The sequence below is a fragment of the Leptidea sinapis genome, chromosome 25 (genome assembly GCF_905404315.1).
Source record: "Leptidea sinapis chromosome 25, ilLepSina1.1, whole genome shotgun sequence".
Classification (NCBI taxonomy): domain Eukaryota; kingdom Metazoa; phylum Arthropoda; class Insecta; order Lepidoptera; family Pieridae; genus Leptidea; species Leptidea sinapis.
In genome coordinates this window covers 6,719,874-6,741,319 of record NC_066289.1, presented here as the reverse complement: position 1 = coordinate 6,741,319, position 21,446 = coordinate 6,719,874, and the positions used below count along the sequence as shown (strand labels likewise).

The following is a 21,446-nucleotide window of genomic DNA, read 5'->3' as shown; positions in this document are numbered from 1 at the left end:
TTCGCGCCTATTTCTGCCGAGAAGCAGCAATGTGTAAGTATTATTGCGTTTCGGTGTGAAGGGCGCCGTAGCTAGTGAAATTACTGGGCAAATGAGACTTAATATCTTATGTCTCAAGGTGACGAGCGGAATTGTAGTGCTGCTCAGAATTTTTGGGCTTTTCAATAATCCTGAGCGGTACTGCATTGTAAAGGGCAAGGCGTATCAATAACCATCAGCTGAACGTCCTGCTCATATCGTCCCTTATTTTCATAAAAAAAGGTATAAGTGTAATAAAACTAACAATTTATTTTTGTGAAAATAAAATTTAAAAGTAATCTTATTCTAAATTTAACAAATAAATTATAAACTATTTAAAGATTCTAATTTCTGAAGGATATTTAAGAATTATTAAGGATCACTTTTTTAAGAGAAAAACACTCAAGTCGAGCAAGACTTACCGGGTGGTAAGTAATACGCTCTTCCCGTCCATTAAAATACCGCTCAGAATTCTTCAAAAACACAAAATTCCTGTGCCCAGTAATTTTACTAGCGAGCGGCTAGCCCTTCAAACCGAAGCCCAAATGCCTGCAAAGTATTGCTTCGGGGCAGAAGAATATGGCATCCAGTGCAAAAAGTCTCCCATGTATTGGTAAAATAGTTACAGTATTGTGCATCCTAAAGTTTATATCCTCTCACTTTATTAGAAAAATAGTTCATCAATACTAGAGTAGTGCGATTAATGGACAGATTCAGAACAGAGATCATAACGTTAACACGAGGAACAAACATAAATTTGTTATGCCCACTACTCGGCTAAGTCGAGCTAGTAAGTCTATTGTGGGGCGATGTATATGCTTTTACAACAAGATCCCAGAAAATGTTCAAAACAAAAGTACTACGATATTCAAAAGAATTGTTAAAAAACGTTTGTGTGGTAAAGGTTACTATAACATAAATGACTTTCTTGATGATTCCACAGATTGGGAATGGAACGACCGCCCTCAGGCTATTAAATAATAAGTTTAATTGTACAATATTACTCTGTAAACATATTTTTTGATGAAAAAAAAGCCCGCTGAGTTTGTTGCGCCCGTTCTTCTCAGGTCTGAGGCATTCTTTTTGGAATGGGTGGTAGTTGACTTTCAATAAGTGATGTCATATCCTATTTTGAACAATAATAATTGAATTTGAATGTGAAAATTTTAGGGTTTACCAATTACTGTAATGATATGGATTCTTGGAACATTTTGCTGAAATGCAGTGTTTAAACTTTTATTTTCGTTGTCAGGTCGGTGTGTTACTCTTCTTCTATTCGTGGCTCTCACCATTTTATACGCTGCCTACTCCGCCAACATAGTGGTGCTTCTCCGTGCTCCCAGCTCCTCAGTAAGATCTCTGCCGGACCTACTAAACTCACCTTTGAAACTTGGTGCAAGCGACTTTGAGTACAACAGGTATTTCTTCAAGGTATGTTCTTCTATAAGTTGCAGACCGAAATGCCCTGTTTTGCTAAAAGAGAGTTGATAAAACCGGTGGAATCTGCTATGTTTCTTGGCATAACTCTTCATTCTTGAATTGATGCTGAATTTCTGTTGAAAAAACCATAAACTTTGCAATAAACAGCCAATAAAATTTGAAAAGCATCTCAGTCACTCAGAGATCCCATGGTCAGATCTGATATTATTTAGTCCCTATTAATTATTAACATCATCTTTACTTATGGTTCATCGGTGTTGGTCCGTGTGCCACATACAGCATAATAGTTAATTTTGTAAAAACTTAGGTATTAAAGTAGATTCTAATTTCTCCTGGTTCCACCATGTTAACTGTATTTGTAGCAAATTAAGAATTCTACTAGGAAAATTTTACCACCTTAGTTTTAGAATACCCATTAGTACCCTAAAGTGCTTATACTTTTCTTTGGTGGAATCCATAATTGATTATACGCTTGATAGCTATGGGCTTACTTTTAAAACATATATCGATAGACTCGAATCACTTCAAATGCGATTTTTAAAATTTCTCGTCACCAAAAAAGTTAAAAATAATTGTAAAAATGATTATAGAAAATTATTTAAAATATGTAAAGTATTGCCAGTAAGCTTAAAACATAAGTACTTATTAGCCATTAACAATCATGGCAATCAAGAACATAACCCAATTATGCACAACCACGATACTCGGTTGATGTCCGCTGGTAAGTTCGAGGTTCCTAGAATCAATAACTTACGGAGATAAAACTTTGAAAAAACGCCTACCTTATCTATTAAACAGCTTGCCTGAGGACATCCGAGTAGACCAGTAAAAGAGAATTTAAAACTAAACTCAAGAAATATTTATTGTCAACACTGCCTTAAAATTAAAATTAGATTTTTTATTATATTTTTTATCAGTATTTGTTAATAACACTTGTATAAAATCAATGTTCTAATAAGCATTAATGTATTACAAGAGACTTGATCCTGCAGACAAACTGTCCAAACAGTTATGCGGGACTATGTTAGCTTTTAAGATTCTTTCTGTAAATGAATAAATAAATAAAATAAACAAGACCCTATCCACTCACCCTGATAAAGGACCTCCGAATGGTTCAAAATTAATTGGTACCCACACCGATGAACCGTGAGAAATAAAGATAGTAATGTCTCACAAAAGTTTAATTTATTTATTTATCTACACCTATGCTTTAATATACTATACTTTAATCCTCTATTAAAGATTCTGAAACAGTTAGCTTATTGCCAACATTAAAACACCCAATGTTCTAATAACCATTATATCATCCAAAAGAGTGTTGTTATGTTGTACTGAATTTCATAACAACACTCCTATTTTTTTTTCATTCCCTTCATGCGCAAAGAGTTTTAACAGACAGCCACATTCTTATTGCTCGATGCGTGGCATCTGTATGAATTTCAAAAAAAGAACAATTTTTTTTACGCGCGTTCCACACCACCAGAGCGTCGCGCGCCGTAAAAAAAGTAGGTTATTCGAATCCCCGCCATTTTTCTTCGATATTGTTTATTGTTTTGTTTACAAAAAATGAGCGATTAATTTCCAAAAGAACATAATATTCAAGTGAATTTTAATTATTGCACTATACAAAATGTAAATTACTACTAAAATAAATAATTATTTCATTAATACTTAGTTTATTTGTATATAATCAGTTATAGATGATATTAGGTTACTACTAGGACTGGCTGTTTTAATGTTAGCAGTAAGCTAACTGTTTCAGAATCTTTTAGAGGATTCATATTTTGGGTGTAGATAAAGTCTTGTATGCAACTGTTGATAATTAGGTATTAAAACACTCATGTGATACTATTATCACACTCGGCTTCGCCTCGTGAGATAAATCCACATTCGTGTTTTAATAACCCTTATTACACAACAGTTGCATAAATAACTATTATATGGTCCCTCCCATTCTTGAGGAATACAGTTTCGCTTTGAAAAAAATATAGGTAATCTAAAGCTGACCATAACCGATGGGGTGAGGACACATTCGGAAGAATAGTGAACATTAAGTTTACTATATTATGTTCCGCTTATGTCTCCCTGACATATTATTACGGTAGGTAGTTTAAAAAAGGCAATACCGTTGTAGTGTACAGACATCTAGTCTTAACAGAGTGTGTGTTAACTATCATTGTCACTGTCACGACATCGACAGTGACATTAACCGTGTGACGTTGAGTGCTATATAAGGAATGCTCAATGCACAGTACAGCGGAAGGCCAGTCGTAATCGGCTATTGGTTGCGTGTGGACGTGTCCGAGTGTAGTGCTACATAGTAAAGATTAGTTGTTTCACTCGTGAGCAAACGAACATTACAACCGTTTCAAAAGAGTTGCATCTATTCAAACTGAATAAATATTTTTGTCAAATTAGGTTGGTTACACTTTTACTATAAAAGATGTAGTCATTTAATATACCTACTCAAGTTAAAATCACGGAAAAAAGCAAATAAATAACAATAACATAATCGCGATTCATAGATAAGATTGATTTTTTTTTTTTTTTTTTTTTATGGAATAGGAGGACAAACGAGCGTACGGGTCACCTGGTGTTAAGTGATCACCGCCGCCCACACTCTCCTGCAACACCAGAGGAATCACAAGAGCGTTGCCGGCCTTTAAATGATTATGGTATAACAAGTTCCTTGCAACAATAATATTTAGCTTTCCTCTATACGGTTATAAATCATTTTACCGCATAAATGTCTGATGTATATAATCACCATATTTTCTACCTTTAGAATATAATGCATAAATGTAGTTAATTATAATAATTCTTAAAATGGATCTATCATTCATGTTTATTAAAATATAAATTCAAAGACTTGATATTGTGTGGTCAGTTATTTATTAAATTTATTACTTTAGAATGCCTTCGTCAATAGTTTTAAAGATAATTTTAATTTGAGCAAGAATTTTATAAAAATTGCAATAATTTCTGGGTTCATTAAAATCAAATCAAATCAAAATACGTATATTTCTCCAAATATGTAGTAAAGTTACAATAGTACAGCAATACTTATTCTTAAAATGTTAAAACTACAGTTGGGAGACAGGAGCTCAAACGAGGTAGAACCTGTGCTATGAGTCTCCTGCCTAAAAAAGCCTAGGGGCTTTTTTTTATAAAAACTATGACGTCATTGATCAAGTTCACTAAGCACGCTAAAAACTTTATATTGTCCACGTTGATGGAAGCTTGATTGGTCGTTGATGTGGACTGCTGATAATCTGCTGATTACTGACGTGGCTTGTCGCTGGTAAAGAGAATAAGAGGATATTATCAATGGTTAAGATCACACACATATTTTATCCCACGTATATAGATATCCCAAAAAAAACGATATCCCTGTAAAATTTCGCGCCAAGTACACGTCTAACTATTGTGACGGAGACAATGATAACCTCATTTTTGCAAAAGTAAAGAAATCTGATCTTTACAAAAAAAAAGGGGAAATAAAACCGAGTACACAAAACTTCTATGATTATAAAAAAAACCCCTCATTAAAAATGGTGAAAATTAATAGAAAAATTGGTGTAGTTTATTAATAAAAAAAAAAATAAAGAAAAATTTGCACTTTACAAAATTTTGCAATTTTTTTAACGTACTTGGCGCGCGTCATTGATTTTTTTTCATGGGTGATGTAGCGCCAGACATTTTACAGTGAAACTGTTTTTTGTGGGATATCTAAATGATCGGACAGCCTGGAACTAGATTATGATTATTTTATAGCAATAGCAATGGTAGTACAATATTGTATATTTTATTAAAAAGAGGGCAAAAGAAAGAATACTAGGAGAGTTTCTTGCGCCGCTTCTTCTCTCTCTGAGTGTCATTTGTTTCCGAAGCGTAGCAGTATATAGTATACTAGCTGACCCGACAGACGTTGTTCTGTAGATAATAATAAAAAAGTACTGTTTTTTATGTATTTGTTTAACTTTTCATTTTAATTTTTCATAACATCAAGAATTATTTCGTAACGTATGCTCCTTGTTGTTTTAATGCAATTGTTTCACAGCAGAACTGTCAAACCGTGTGTCATTAAATTCTCTCACAGAAAATATGTCCATACAAAACTAATATTGGTATTAAAAATAATTATGGGTCTCAAATCGAAATAAAAAGTATCCTATCTCTCAAGTTTAGTCCAACTAAACTGCACTCGATGAAGTAATCCCCATTAAAATCCGTTAATTAATTTAGGAGTCCATCGCGGACAAGCACCGTATCATGTAATTTATATATATATTAAGAAGATTAGAAATGACATCAAAAAGAATTCCAAAGGAATCAATCATGTAATATACCAGTCAGCTAATTTTTGTTTTTAAGCGCCATCTAGTGCTATTTGTGAAAATTAGCTAGGTACAATAATTTGCAGTTAGCGCTTGTATTATAAAAGAACCCTGATTTACTATAAGTTTATGTTGTTATTTCTGGCAGTTAAAAGTGAAAATCAATTAATTTTTATGAAGAATCAATTAATTTAATGAAGCTTCAATTTAAGTATTCTAATGAAATAAGAATGAATTGTAATATCTTCTTTCACAAAAACTTGGAAGTGGAATTCCAATTAAAGTTTTCTTTCGAAATGTAGTTATTTTAATATAAACATATTATTGTTTTTGGAAGTCTTTTGAAAATTACCATACAGAATGTGCTGTTTTATTTTGTCTTAAAAATAAAATTAAGGGCGTACGAAAAAGATCATCTTTGCCTCTACCAACCCACAGTATAATATTGTGGGGCGGTTAGCCGTAACACTAGATGGCGCTGTCAAGGAAAAATGATCATATTTATTTAAAATGATCAAAACTGTTATAATTTTGAATTTGATATCATGTAATAAAGATCCATAATTGTTCCAGAATTATCCAGAATTGATAAAAAAATTAAATAACATTATACAACAAATAATATTTTGAAGTGGTTTTAACGCTGGCCGCGGTGCTAGATGACGCTTTTACAAAAATATGCACACAATTGGTTAAAACAAACAAAACTGTTATTAATTATGGTAAACATTAGTTTAAAATATGAAATTATGTACAAAATATCCATAATTGTTTCTAAAAAGTTAAAAAAAAGTAAATTATTGAAATGCTTTGGTTAGAAACGAGATAAATTCTGAATCACGCTAACAATGCTTACCACTCCGATAAGTATATATACTTTACTTACTGCAATGTAAGTGTACTAGCTTCGGCAGTACATATACTAAAATTGGAACGATACAGAGAAGATTAGCATGGCCCCTGCGCAAGGATGACACGCAAAATCGTGAAGCGTTCCACATTTTTTTGACAAATTTGCCTCCAACAATTTAAAATATTAATTATGACCTACTAATATATACTTATGCCACAAAAAACAGTTTCACTGTAAAATGTCGCGGCAAGTACACGTCCAACGATTGTAACAGCAATGACAATGACAACCTCATTTTTGCAAAAATATAAAAAAATCTGATCTTTACAAAAAAATAAAAAATAATTGTACTTACACAAAAATTCTCTGATTAAAGAAAAAACACTCATTAAAAATGGTCAAAATTGAAAGAAACATTGGTGAAGTTTATTTAAAAAAATCGAAAAAAAAAATTTGCACTTTACAAAAAATTATAAAATAAAAAAAATTATGGCAAATTTAACAATTATTGGAATCAATCATTTAAACGTATTTGGCGCTCGTTATTACTGGCGCTACAATGTTATTGTAACAGTTTCTCATTAAAACATGGATAAAAGTACATTTTTTTTTAAATTGAAACCTAGTAAGTAGACGTACTTAGATCGATATCTCGCCCCCGAAACTATATGTATACTAAATTTTCTGAGATCAGATATATATATAGATATATACTTTAATAAAATTTCGTTACGCACCTAACAAGCTTGACGTCATAAGACGGCAGCGTGACTCTCCCACTTCTAAAAGGCCTTAGTCCCTTCTTACGACACCCTTGGGCCTGGAACTCTTATTCTTATAACGCCCCGAGGAAGCACAGGGCCACATATTTGAGGGAAGGAGATGACGCGATATTCAGTGAGCATGACGAACCATGTTAAAGCATTCCTACGTAGGTATGCGTAGGTACGCATGATAGATTTTTTTTAAGGAAAATAAGGGGCTAGACGGGCAGCACGTTCAGCTGATGGAAATTGATACGCCTTGCTCAATGCAGTGCCGCTCAGAATTCTTAAAAAACCCAAAAATTCTAAGCGGCACAAAAATTGCGCTCGTCACCTTGAGACATAAGATGTTAAGTCTCATTTACCTAGCAATTTCACTGGCTACGGCGCGCTTCCTTTCTTCAAATATGTGCGAAAGTAACGATGACTGGTCCATGCGTCAACGGGTGCTGCTTGTGGAGCCAGGTCGACCTATTATAGTTAATTAATCATTGTATTTGTTTGATGCGATTACTAATTGTGACAGTAATCACGACCATCACATTCACGAAGCATCCTTACACAAACAATGAATTCAAGCGAATGAGCACTCGCGGGTGCTGTGGTCACCTCCTATAATTAGACTATATCTTATTACAATAGGGTTACAAAGTAAACCAAAAACCACAACAGAGATCACTCCACGTTAACATTAACTTCTTTTGATGTTGTTCTTGTGTACTTCGCGTTCACCTTTACAAGCTCACAGGTTAAGAAACACTTTTCTAAGGATGCCATAAGTCTGTTTGAATCCATAAGTCGTATTGTTTGAACACTATAGATATAACTTGCTTTTGGTTTTTTTTTTAGTTTGTTAAGTTAAGAATTTTGTTTTTCTTTTGTTTTTTTAATGTACTTAGATTATAATGGGGCTGACATGTAAATACGTATAAAAGCCCCTAAATCAATAAAGAAAAAAAAAGAAACACTTTAAAATAATCGGAGCGCTATCGGCATCACGTGCCAGTTTTCAAAATTGTAGTGTCTGTTTGTAATTTTGAAATAACCGTTATTTACTATATGAATATATATAAGGAACATACTCCAAAATAATATATTTTTAATTTTTGTCTGTCTGTCTGTTTGTTTGTTACGGCTAATCTCTGGAATGGCTGGACTGATTTTAACGGGACTTTTATTGGGAGGTAGCTGATGTAGCAAGGAGTTACTTAGGATACGTTTATCTTAGGAAAATTATTTTATTTTAGAAAAATATAGCAATGTCCAAGAAACTGTTTTAAGTCTAAAAATAATTAATATGGCAAAACGACGTTTGCCGGGTCAGCTATACGTATGGCACGCTATGATGGCCGTTTTGACGTTAGTCATAAAAAATTTTCGAATGTATATTTTTAGAACACAAAATTTATTTATTACATTGATTTCTATACTATATTAGGGTCTCGCGAATATTTATTTTTTATTTTTATAAGATTTTGATTATTGGTGCACTTATTTACCACAAAACACGGCATTTGTTTTTCCAAATTCAAAATTTTTAAAAATGAAATCTAATACGATCGTCACATAGGATCGCTGGCCAGCACAACTCCTCCGGCAAACTCGCGTCAAAGCTCAATGCAATACAAAGCAGTTTGTTACACCTTTTTTTGGTCCCTTTTTGTATTCATATGTTTCTTATGTGCATATAAAGTATGTATATTCATTTTCATTCCAATATTCAGTCCGTTCAAATATATTAAGTAAACATTTATATATTTGTTTAATAAACCGTTTTAATTAGGTACTACTTGCAACAAAAACTAATAGATTTGATTATATTTGTTTCTAGAATCTAAATTGACATTTCACATATACAATATCATAGCGTGCAATAGTTGATTTTAGGAAACCTATCCCGATAGAATACAATTTCATCTCTTCTCAGTCGTTTCCCTCACTGCTGAGGATCGTGACTCCTTCTTATCTTGTCCACTAGATGTCGCCATTGGTTGCGTTCGGTTGCCTGATGTATTGCAACATTCATTGGCACCTCCAGCTCTTTGGAAATTTGGTCAGACCACTGTATGGGACTCCGGCCTCTCGGTTTCTTTCTTTCTATCTTCCCTGTCACCATAAGACGCTTCAAACTTTTGGCATTTCTGCGAGCAATGTGGCCAAAGTATCGCACTATTATTTGCAGGCATATTGTGGTGTGTGTGTACAAGTTTATAGCAGAGTAAAATTTGAAAAAGTGAATTACATTTATGAGTGAAATCGAAAAATGTATGTAAAATATAAATAATGTGTTTATTATTTTACAGAAACTGAATGATCCAATTAGGAAATCCATTTACGACAAGAAAATCGCCCCCAAAGGAAAGAAGCCGCACTTTTATACAATGAAGGAAGGGGTCGAGAAAATTCGAAAGGTTTCTCGTGTGCTTAATAATTATGGTTCTATTAGTCTAGTCAATAAGTTAGTTTCTTGGTCAACTCTTTTCAGCAGTGTGTTTTCTTCAGAGCATCTAGATAATTAAAAAAAAAATAAAGATAAAACTTAAAATTGCAAATTTATTAAGAGCTATGCAGAAGAGGGCTATTCGCGATATTTATAACCTTGGTCTAAAGAGTCATTGAGAGCAAAATTTAAAGAAATAAATATTTCAACAGTTGCCTCTCAATATATTCTTGATAAAGTTATGTATGTAGTACATAGGCACATTAGCAAAATTTCTAGATCACAATGGTGACAGCAAGAACATCTATAAACTTATAACTTACCTACCACTTAAACTTACTTACCTACAACCTTACTACTCGGTTAAGTCGAGTTGGTTAGTCTGTTGTTGGGCCATTTAAAACTTGTTCTCTAAAAATGTTTAAAAGAAATGTTCAAAAAGAATAGTTTCCATTCAATTATTAGCGTAATTTTAAAACTTTAAATACTCAAAAGCCTAAAAAGCTTTCCTAACACAATTAGTAGTAAATTAATGGCAACTGTAATATGAGTGTGTCATGAAATCCATACATCTAGAATGAAATACACACATCAAAAAAGTCTAAGCAACATGTACTAATTTATATTTTAGGATGGTTTTTCACATAATAACGTTGTATTTTATTTTTAAAATACTATTTTTAGGGTCCTATGATGTAAAAATAGCAGCTGTTGTCTTTATAAGTTCTTTTAATAACAGAAATTAACAATATTAGAATATACTGCAGAAACTAAGGTAAGCAACTAAACATTTTTTTAACAAAATGAAATTTCTAAAGAAAATGAATTTATTGTGAAAGTATATGATAATTTAGAACAAAGTATGGCCTCCTCTGCTATTCAGAACTTGTCGGCAACGATTATTCATTGAATTAATGAGACTGTTTGTCATCTTGCGGTATTCGCTCCCAATGGAATTGTAGCAAATCCTTCAGCTGTTGGGTTGTTGTCACTCCGTCCAAGTCCTTCAAAACACGTCTCTGGAGGATGTGCCCATGCGTGCTCGATGGGGTTGAGGTCTGGCGATTGTGTGGGCCAGGGAGGTTCTCCGTTGCCAAGTATTGACTGGTTCGCCGAGCTGTATGTGAACGCGCATTGTCATGCATTAACGTAAAATCAGAGCCAAAGGTTTGTGCAAATGGATGGACATAAGGTCTGAGAATATCCTCAACATAATTTTAAGCGTTCATGTCCATTTACAAAATTGAATCGGAAAACATAATTTTATCCCATTCTTCCTGGGTCCATGTTCTGCGTTCTCTACACCATTCACTTCGACGAGCGCGATTCCCGTGACGTATCGGTGGGCACCTAATTGGGCGTCGAGCTCGTAGGCCGTACTCATGCAGTTGATTTCGCACAGTTTGGGAACTTACATCAACACCACTTGAATCTTGTAGCCTCAAACTTATTTCTCGAGCGGTTAACATCGGCTGGCGTCTTGCAGTCAGTTGTATTTACCGGTCTTGCCGAGTGGTTGTACTCCTTTTACGACCTGAATGCTGTTCAGCGGGTTCCCTTGTATTATTGTAGCGCTGCCAAAGACGACAAATAACACTTTTATGAATGCCAAAATGCCGAGATACCTGAGATTGATTACTTCACGCAACATCCCTACAGCTCTTTGCATTTCATTTGTCGTCAAATGACGTCGCTCAAAATCAAGACTAAACTTAGCAATAAAAACGCACTTAAATTCAAACATATTCCTTTTCATTTAATTTTATGAAAAAAAACAACAAAACATAAATAAATCGTTTTTTTTTTACAAGCAGCCAGTATGTCATCAAAACAAAAAAGTTTGCATACCTATGCACTTTAAGTGAAACTTAGAAATTAATTAATATTAATGGCAAATTTGTAATATCATGCATGTGACTTTTTGATGTGTGTAGTACATTGCTTAGCAAGGGAAGGATCTTAACGATTCCCATTAATGTACAAATTATCGGCACGGGGCGAATCCGAGTGTAATATAATAGCCTTTTTTCCCAACCTCGATGACAATAGTGGCCGATTCTCTTCCGGCAAGACAAATTTTGTCCCTCGTACCAGGGACTAAAAGCGAGCTTTTCATCCAGGTAGGAAAAAAACGTATACGCACCACGTGAGATAAGTGGGACATTGCCAGCCGCGATTTACGATTACGTTAATTTCTAAAGTAACAGATTTATAATATACAACTTTTCGGTGCGCATATTGGTAGAAAATAATAACGCTGCTTTTGTCAAAAATACGAAGGCATATTTACACGAGGAATATTACAAAGTTATTGAAGCCATACGCTTGACCCGTAACATTTACCCCCATTTATTTTATATTTTTTAAATCAGTAGTATTTTATTTTTAGTTTATTAATAAAGCAATAATACATTTCACCAATTAATATTACAGGGTCTGTTTGCGTTCCACATGGAACTGAACCCAGGGTATAGGCTTATCCAGGAAACCTACCAAGAAGAAGAGAAGTGTGATCTGGTTGAGATAGACTACATCAACGAGATAGATCCCTGGGTTCCTGGGCAGAAGCGATCCCCATACAATGACCTGTTCAAAATTAAGTGGGTATCAAAAAGTTTATTTTATTTTATACATTTAGCACAAGAGCAGGCAAACGGAAATCGGAGCTCTAGATTGTAATTTTAATACATCTTGAATATCCCTAAGCGTTATCGGTTCGGAAATGCGGAAGACGATCACCTGATGGATTGACTTGAAAACCCCAGAATTGTAAGTTGTAGCGCAATTGCACTCGTCACCTTGATACATAACGTCACAGTTATTTCACTAGGAACGAGGAACCCTTCAAACTAAAATACGACAATGTTTGCACGTTACTTACTCACGTCAAGAAAAGGCGCCAAGGTGTTCCTGGCTGGTATACTATGCTAAGAAGCTCCCACTGGAACATGTGTCTTAGTCTTGAAATTTGAGACCCACTAACTTAAGCTGTATTTATTACTCCGGTCACCACCTACGTCTGTCAAGCGTAGCTAGAACAATGAAAACATATGAACGCATTAATGGCGGTTTTCCGGGCATGCGGAATTTTATCCGCTTGCGGATATGGTCCCGCCCCCTGTTGTTTTATACATGTGTTTCCTATCAAGCGTGCTGCACTCGCGCGGAATTGGTTACAGGTGGGACAATGTCATTGCGTGTAGGCAGGAGCGTTCGGAGTAAACGCATGCGGACTCCGTGCTCCGCACTCGGATGGAAATCCGCCTGACAGGAAAACCATTTTTTGGATCGATAAAATATTGCAATTATAGTTCACGCTCAATCACGTTTGCTGTCAGCTGAGCACTTAACGCGAATTGGAAATTATTCGTAGAAGAACCACAGTCACCGACATAGCCCAAATGATTGCGAAACTGAAGTGGCAGTGGGCAGGGCACATAGCTCGACGGACAGATGGACGTTGAGGCAGTAAGGTCGACGAATGGCGACCACGTTCCGGAAGGCGTAGTGTTGGTGGGCCCCCCACAACATCTACCGACGATCTGGTCAAGATCACCGGAATAGGTTGGATGAGGGCAGCGCAGGACCGATCGTCATGGGGATCTTTGGGGAAGGCCTTTGTCCAGCAGCGGACGTCTTCCGGCTGTAATGATGAGCACTAAATGCAACATGGTCAGCGCGTTCGGTTACGCGCTACGCTCAACCGTCGTCAGCATTGACCGGACGAGCACTAAATGCTGCCTAAAAGTGTCACTAAAAGCTATTCCAAATCTGCCATTGTAACATTCTAGCTTCATCAAGATCCGTGAGAGTGGTGTCCAATCGTGCGTCCACCATCGTCTACATGTACCTAAGCCACACTGCTCCGGGAGTATCTCTGCGTTCAGCAGCGTGGGCATCACTGATATGTACCCCGCCATCATAGCCACCCTCTACGGAATGCTGCTGGCACCAGCTGTGCTCGTCCTCGAGATTATGTATAAGAAAGTGTGAGTATCTGAGAACTAAAAATCTATTCCATTTTAATGATAAGATGTGACTAGCCGAGTAAAACGGTCATTTGATGGTAATTGATATGCCCTGTCCATTTTGATAAAACTGAAGTCAAAAATTCTTCGGCTTTAAGAAAACTCCATTCCAGCTTTAGGACTTTTCCATCCTATTTAAGTTTCTATATTTTCATTTTTGCCACTCGGATATTGTAATTAAGAGGAAAGAATGATCGGCGAGCAGCTTTCCAGTTACCCGACCGGAACACGCAAGTTCTGGTCGTTGTCGAAAGCTGCTCTTGGTAACTTCAGTCAGCCGTCCATGCCGCCGTTGCACATGAGGAATGACACCCTGGCCCATACGGCAAAAGAGAAAGCCGATCTCTTGTGCGCTCTTTTCGCCTCCAACTAGACTCTTGACGACAACGGAAAAACACCGCCGACCATCCCGCGGTGTCAGAGCTCTATGCCTGAAGTACAGTTCAGACAGAAAACTGTTAGGCGAGCTCTGTTTTCGTTGGACGTCAGGAAGTCGAGCGGGCCGGATGGCATTTCTCCAATCGTGCTTAGAACGTGTGCCCCTGAGTTGACGCCGGTGCTAACGCGTTTATTCCGGCACTCTTATTCCAAAGGCGTAGTCCCTGACTCATGGAAGTCAGCCCTTGTCCATCCGATCCAAAAAAAAGGAGACAGTTTGGATCCGGCAAACTACAGGCCTATTGCTATTACCTCCCTGCTCTCCAAAATCATGGAGAGCATAATTAGCCGTCAGCTCTTGGTATACCTAGAGGGTCACCAGTTGATCAACGACCGACAATACGGCTTTCGCCATGGTCGGTCGGCAGGTGATCTTCTGGTATACCTAACACATAGATGGGCTGCGGCTATTGAAAGCAAGGGGGAATGCCTGGCAGTTAGCCTGGATATAGCGAAGGCCTTTGATCGTGTATGGCACAAGGTGCTCCTCTCAAAACTTCCATCATTTGGGCTTCCCGAGAGCTTGTGCAAGTGGACCTCCAGCTTCCTCACTGGGCGCAGCATACAGGTCGTTGTCGACGGACATTACTCGAACCCGAAGCCTGAGAATGCTGGAGTGCCCCAAGGCTGTGTGCGATCTCCTACGCTGTTTCTTCTGCATATCAATGATATGTTGGACACCTCCAACATTTATTGCTATGCAGACGACAGCACAGGTGATGCCGTATACACGGGCCATGCAGGTCTCTCTCGGGAAATCGTCGACCAGTGCCGGGAGAAACTTGTGTCTTCTATCGAGTCCTCTCTTGAGAAGGTCGCGGAATTTGCGGGGTTAATTGAACCTTGTCCATTTTAAACCCCTAGAAGACTCAAGTTTGCGCGTTTACCACTAAATAAACCCCATTTGTCGTATCACCGCTCTTCGACAACACCTCCCTAAAAGCCTCGCCTAGTATCGGAATACTGGGTCTCGAAATCTCGAGCAATTGCCAATTTCGTGGCCATCTGGAGGGCAAAGCCAAATTGGCTTCAAAGAAACTGGGCGTCATTAATAGAGCACGGCAATTCTTCAAGCCGGCCCACATTCTAGCGCTGTACAAAGCGCAGGTCCGGCCACACATGGAGTATTGCTGTCATCTCTGGTCTGGCGCACCCCAGTATCAGCTCGATCCATTTGACCACGTGCAACGCAGAGCAGCTCGAGTTGTGGGGGACCCAGTGCTCTGTGAACGGCTGGATCACTTGGCGTTGCGTAGAGAAGTCGCTTCATTGTGTGTCTTCCACCGCATTTATCACGGGGAGTGTTCCGAAGAGCTGTTAACTGATAAACTGCTGTTTAACCTGGTTCCTGTCGCCGAATTCCACCTTCGCACGACACGCCACAAGTTAGGATATCATCCTCACCATCTGGATGTGTGGCGGTCCTCCACAGTGCGGTTTTTAAGGAGCTTTCTTCCACGTACTACAAAGCTGTGGAATGAGATTCCTTGTGCGGTGTTTCCGGGACGATACGACATGGGTACCTTCAAAAAAAGCGCGTACACCTTCCTTAAAGGCCGGCAGCGCTCCTGTGATTCCTCTGGTGTTGCGGGTGATTGTGGGCGGCGGTGATCACTTAACAAAAGGTGTCCCGTACGCTCGTTTGTTAATTATTTTATTCTCTATTCCATAAAAAAAAAAAGATAAGTGGCCATTCTTCCATACATATAACCTTCTCGACTCTATTCTCGTTGGATTCCAATGCTAGATTAAAATAATTTTCAAATATGATTAGTATGTTGTTCAAATACCATCAGTGTGGACCAATCAAAAAACCAAATTAAAACTTCTTACTCTTTTGCAGAATGGATGGGAGGCGAAAGAAAAAGCTTATGCGACACAGTAGCCGCTTTTAAATGATTTATAAAATATAGACATACCTATACTATAGAAGTAAAATGGAAAACTTGTTGCATTCTATTATATTATTCCTACTGTGGCTTCTGTGGAATGTAGCTAGCTCTTTACATTAAAATATTACATATATTGCTACTTATTCAACACGAGAAAGACCATAATTATGACCACACCACTGCCTTAAGACTCCAATAAAAGATCCTAATAGGCGCATTAAAACCTAGATGGCAATAGCCCTCGATTAAGTGTTTGCCGACATAAAAATACATGGGAAAAAGGAAGTCGGCACATCACCCGAGAAGAGTATTAATAAATCCAGACCCAGCGTGGGTAATAACTAAAAGTAAACTAATATAAATAATAGCTTAAGCATATAAATTATGTAATGCTCACCAATGGCCATGTCCGAATTATTTAAATAGTATATGGTAAATGTAGATTAATAAAAGGTAGTTCGTGAAATGTGTTTGATTTGTGCCCTAAAATTATCATTAATTATTCAGGTAGGCATAATTTCGTAACCGAGCCGAATTATTGTGAATAATTGAATAGAGTTCGGTCTGCATTTTCTTTATAATACAATTTTATATGATTTATTTTTTCTAGCGTCTGCTTGCGATCTATTTCGAGCATCACGCTCTCTCGGCAACAGAAAACAAACTGATTTGCTAGCTCGTTCGCTGTCGTTGTATTACTGAAAATCTTATTTTTACTAGGCTTAATTGTTTTTACTAGTTCTTACCGGATTTTACCAGTTTTTACCTGTGGAATGCTTCTTTGCAAAGATTGCCGCTATATTCTGCCGTGAAGCAGTAATGTGTTTAGGTCTGAAAGGCGCTGTAGCTAGTGAAATTACTGGGCAAATGTGACTGAACATCTTATGTCTCAAGGAGACCAACGCAATTGTAATGCCGCTCTGAATTTTTGAATTTTTCAAGAATCTTGAGCGGCTCTGCATTGTAATGGACAGGGCGTATCAATTACCATCAGCTGATCGTCCTGCTCGTCTCGTCCCTTATTGTCATAAAAGAAGGTGAATACCAGCAGTGCCAAAGTGCAAGCATTATTGTGTTTCATTTATTTGAAGAGCAACATTGCTAATGAAATTACCGGTCTGACGAGACTTGAAATCTTATGTAAAGTGACAAGCGCATTTGCGATGCCGCTCTGAATATTGTGTTCCATCAAGAATCCTAGTGGCACTGCATTATAATGGGCACGGCGTATCACTTCCTTACATGGGTATTAAATTCGGTCTTTTTATAGAAGAGGTGGCGTTATGGTACCTATTTTATCATTATATTGTGTCGCTACACAAAACGGCACAACGATGGAAAATTTACTGATACTGTCATAGTTGTGGCGTTTGCTATCTCCGGTAGTCGAAGTAGTTACCAAAGAGCGAACTAAGGTAGCCTGGACGTAAGAAGGAGCCAGAGTGTCGACCCAAGTCACGTGCCCTACCAGCGTCATATCATCAGAAAGCTTGCCTTTTCAACGGTCCATTTGGCTTAGCTAATACATTTAGAGCGGCAAATGCCCTGCGGATGACTTCATTGATGCTGGTGTGACAACAAAACGGCCTGCCTGCTGCCAGCAGCTACCTGCACGCCACATAGGCTTTGATGTGGTTCATTTAATTTTACTCCTATAGACATGCTGACAATGTTAAATTACATAAATTTAATTTAGAAACAAAATTCATGAACGATGCGGGACTCAAACCCGCGACCTCTTTCGTTCCGTGACCTGTTTCGAGTGACGTATCATTGATAAATCTTGTATATGTCTTGTTCAACTCTCAGGTTGTGGCTTCATCTACAGGATCTATTTTACAGGTACTAGATGAACGAGATCCTGAGAGCTTATCACGATGGTTCTTCAGGTTCAGACATTTGGGAATAAGAATAACTCTCACAAAAATTAAAGAACGATTTTACTGGTTGCATTGCCGTGATGTGGAAGACTGGTGCCGAAAATGCAACTTGCAACTTCAAGACAAGACCGGCGAAGTGCAAGTTCAGAAAAAGTGAACGCAAATAAAGACTCGTTCCTATAAGCGGAGTATTATTTCCAATCCCTGACCCACTCTCGTGTCAATTGGTGTCAGAAGTGGGATTGGAAAGATGCCATTAGTGCCCAGAAGACATTGATAATTTTCATGACCTGCTCAACCCAAATATTTACTATTTATATTAGGAAATTGACTTGAGTTGTCACTAAATTTTTTTTAAGAGTGAATAAAAGGCTTTTTTATTTTTATTATTCTCTCTAAGGTTTCGCGAGTTGTCAGCGTTTCTATCAGTTCGTAGTTTGCAGCTGTTGGTAACTAACTTACCTACTACAATTTATTGTAAATCGACCAGGTAACTCAGACATTAGGTATTTCAACGAAACCAGATATGCTTCGCTAAATATTAGAAGTCATCTTTCAAATAGTTAAATGTGTCATAAAGCATCTGAAGTACTTCTTTGGACGTCAGCCTTTGATGATCTTGAAATCACATCTACTGATAGAGTGTTCTCGTCTTTTGGCTGTGACAAAAAACAAAATAGGCAGGGCTTTTGTCTACAAGCGTCGCGTTCTGCGCCACTAGGTATGCTACATGAAAACGTAACATGTGGGATCCCAGAAGTGAGGGTTCTCACTTTAAAAATAACAAATTGTTTATAATACCTTAACTTTGAGAGGTGGAGTTAGGAAACTTGATCCGAATCATCAGCATTTTGGCCCTTGCATTCTGCTCGGAGTGCCCATGAAGAACAATACCCTGATTCTGAAAAATATATGTAAAATTCGAGCGGGAGTCCACCCAGCAACCCGTTACTTCAGACACAGATATGAATACTTAAGGGACCACTCGATAACGGACTGTTTACATAACCAAGAATTTTTGAAATGACAATAAGGGACGAGAGGAACAGGACGTCCAGCTGATGGTAATTGATACGCCCTGCCCATTACAATGCAGTGCCGCTCAGGATTTTGGAAAATCCCCAAAAATTCTGATCGGCACTATATTTGCGCTCGTCTCCTTGAGACATTAGATTTTAAGTCTCATTTGCCCACTAACTTCACTAGTTACGGCGCCCTTCAGACCGAAACACAGTAATTTTTACAGATCACTGTTTCATGGTAGAAATAGGCGCCGTTGTGGTACCTATAATCTAGCCGGCATGCTGTGCAAAGAAGCCCACTGGTAAATACAAGGTAATACAAGAAATAAATATTAATAAGCAAGTTAATGTACCGCTTATGCAAACATTTAATAGCTACTGTGTAAACAGTAAGCATACAATTAATTTCCCGAACCGTCTTTTCAACAATTATGTCAATTTGTTCAAAGCTTTAATATAAGCTTATTATGCTTAAGAACGAAACCATTTTCTCCTTTATCATGAACAAAATAACATTTCAGTGAAAATTTGTTGAAAAATGATTTTTTATATTTTCTGTTTGTTTTTCATCAACGTTGTTGCAAGAGACACGTTTACCAACAACTTTATTCAAAGTTATATAAAAAACGAACGGGTCCCAATGATCTTAATAGCATGCGATTTATGCTGGAATCGAGGTAAGATGAAGTCATTTGTTAAATCTTACTAACTTAGAACAGTTGGCACAATCATAAAGCGATATTTTATATTATTAAATACTTTAAGAAATTAACATCTTGACTGTTGCTTCTATATATTCCTGATAATGTTATGTGTGTACATAGGCTCATAAGTGTATTTGCTAGAAAATCTCATAATCACAATGTTTACACGAGAACAGACATACACTTATAAGCAATGTACATGGTTTTACAACAAGATCCGAGAAATTATTCAAAACAAATATAATACGAAATTCAAAAGAATTGTTTAAAACGTTTGTGTGGTAAGGGTAACTAAAACATAAATTACTTCAATGATACCACAGATTGGGAATGGAGAGACCACCCTCAGGCCTTAATTTAAAAAGTTTAATTGTACGATATTACTGCGTAACCATATTTTTATAATATAATAAAAGAAGCTCGCTGAGTTTGTTGCGCCCGTTCTTCTCAGGTCTGAGGCATACTTTTCGGAATGGGTTTTGACTTTCAATAAGTGATATCATATCCTATTTTGAACAAAAATATTTGAATTCAAATAAGCTATTATCCAAAGGCCATTGGGCATTATTGACTCGGCTTTCTGTTAAAAAAGTGTTTTACTTCTTCATCATCCTAAATAATTTGGTCTAAATTAGTGATGCAAAGGTCTACTTGACGCTAGGCGGGATTATCTACGTATGACAGAGATGATATTATTATGACCTAAGTAGACCGTAGTGCATCAAAAAAAGACCCCGCTAACATTCTGCGCCTTTAAGGGGACGTGAGTCCCAAAAACCATGTTTTGATTGTAAGAAAAATCAATTTTAAGGCGAAAAAATATGGAATTTGAAATATTTTTTATGGCAATCATAAATTTAGGATTCTAGTTAATAGGTTTACAGAGTCGAAACACAATTGAATAAACTTGACTCGATACAATAAATTCGCAAAGCTTCCTCTAAATCTTCATTTTTAGAGAGAGGGGGTGAGGTCTACAAAGCGTACTAAGTCTGCTATAACTTTACATACGAAAAACTTACCTGACTGTGATAAAACATGAACTTGGTTTTTGTATTGGGTCGTATTGTTTATTGGTTTGTATTGTCTATTATAGCAAACAATCTGTATAGCAAATATCTATCCCCTAAATTATATTAATTGTAAGAAGGCTCTTCATGAAGCACTTCAAAATATGTCCTATGAAAATACAGAATAGTTTTAAAATAAGTATTATGATGAAGCCACAACCTGAGAGATAAACTTTATTACATTGTTAACTTATATACTTAACCTGTAGATTAATTTATACCTTTTTACTTTATTAAGTTTTTCTTTTTTGTGATTATTTAGTTTTACCATTAGCTCTTTACGCCTGAAAGGATTACCTACTTCAGGCACAGTGTTAACTAGCTTTTAAGTAAGACTTGTATTATAATTCTTATTTTGTAATTTTATTTCTTTAATCTTATAATAAATAAAATGAAATTGAAAAATTGTCTTAGCTCAGTATATTTTCAGCTGTTAAATGACTATAAAAGCGAAATCAAAGATTGTGCCAAGCACACTCCGTTAAGTTTTACCTAAGTAAAGCCTGACCAAATTCTAAGTCCGCTCTATAGATCTTAGCTTAAGGTTTCCAATAGAGTGT

General features: G+C 36.8%; 1 protein-coding gene and 1 non-coding gene across 2 annotated transcripts in view; both read left to right on the top strand.

Moving 5' to 3' along the window:
* Window positions 1–16,568, top strand: part of LOC126972107 (uncharacterized) — a 49,295-nt gene extending 32,727 nt beyond the window's left edge. The window contains exons 2-6 of the mRNA XM_050818695.1: window positions 1,271–1,449; window positions 9,716–9,823; window positions 12,286–12,452; window positions 13,644–13,841; window positions 16,162–16,568. Coding sequence (XP_050674652.1) covers window positions 1,271–1,449; window positions 9,716–9,823; window positions 12,286–12,452; window positions 13,644–13,841; window positions 16,162–16,213 — 704 coding nt within the window. The 3' untranslated portion in view covers window positions 16,214–16,568. The remainder of the gene's footprint in view (window positions 1–1,270; window positions 1,450–9,715; window positions 9,824–12,285; window positions 12,453–13,643; window positions 13,842–16,161) is intronic.
* Window positions 6,694–6,800, top strand: LOC126972261 (U6 spliceosomal RNA). Its single transcript, XR_007731108.1, has one exon. It is a non-coding gene; the product is annotated as a U6 spliceosomal RNA (small nuclear RNA).
* Window positions 16,569–21,446: the final 4,878 nt, after the last annotated feature.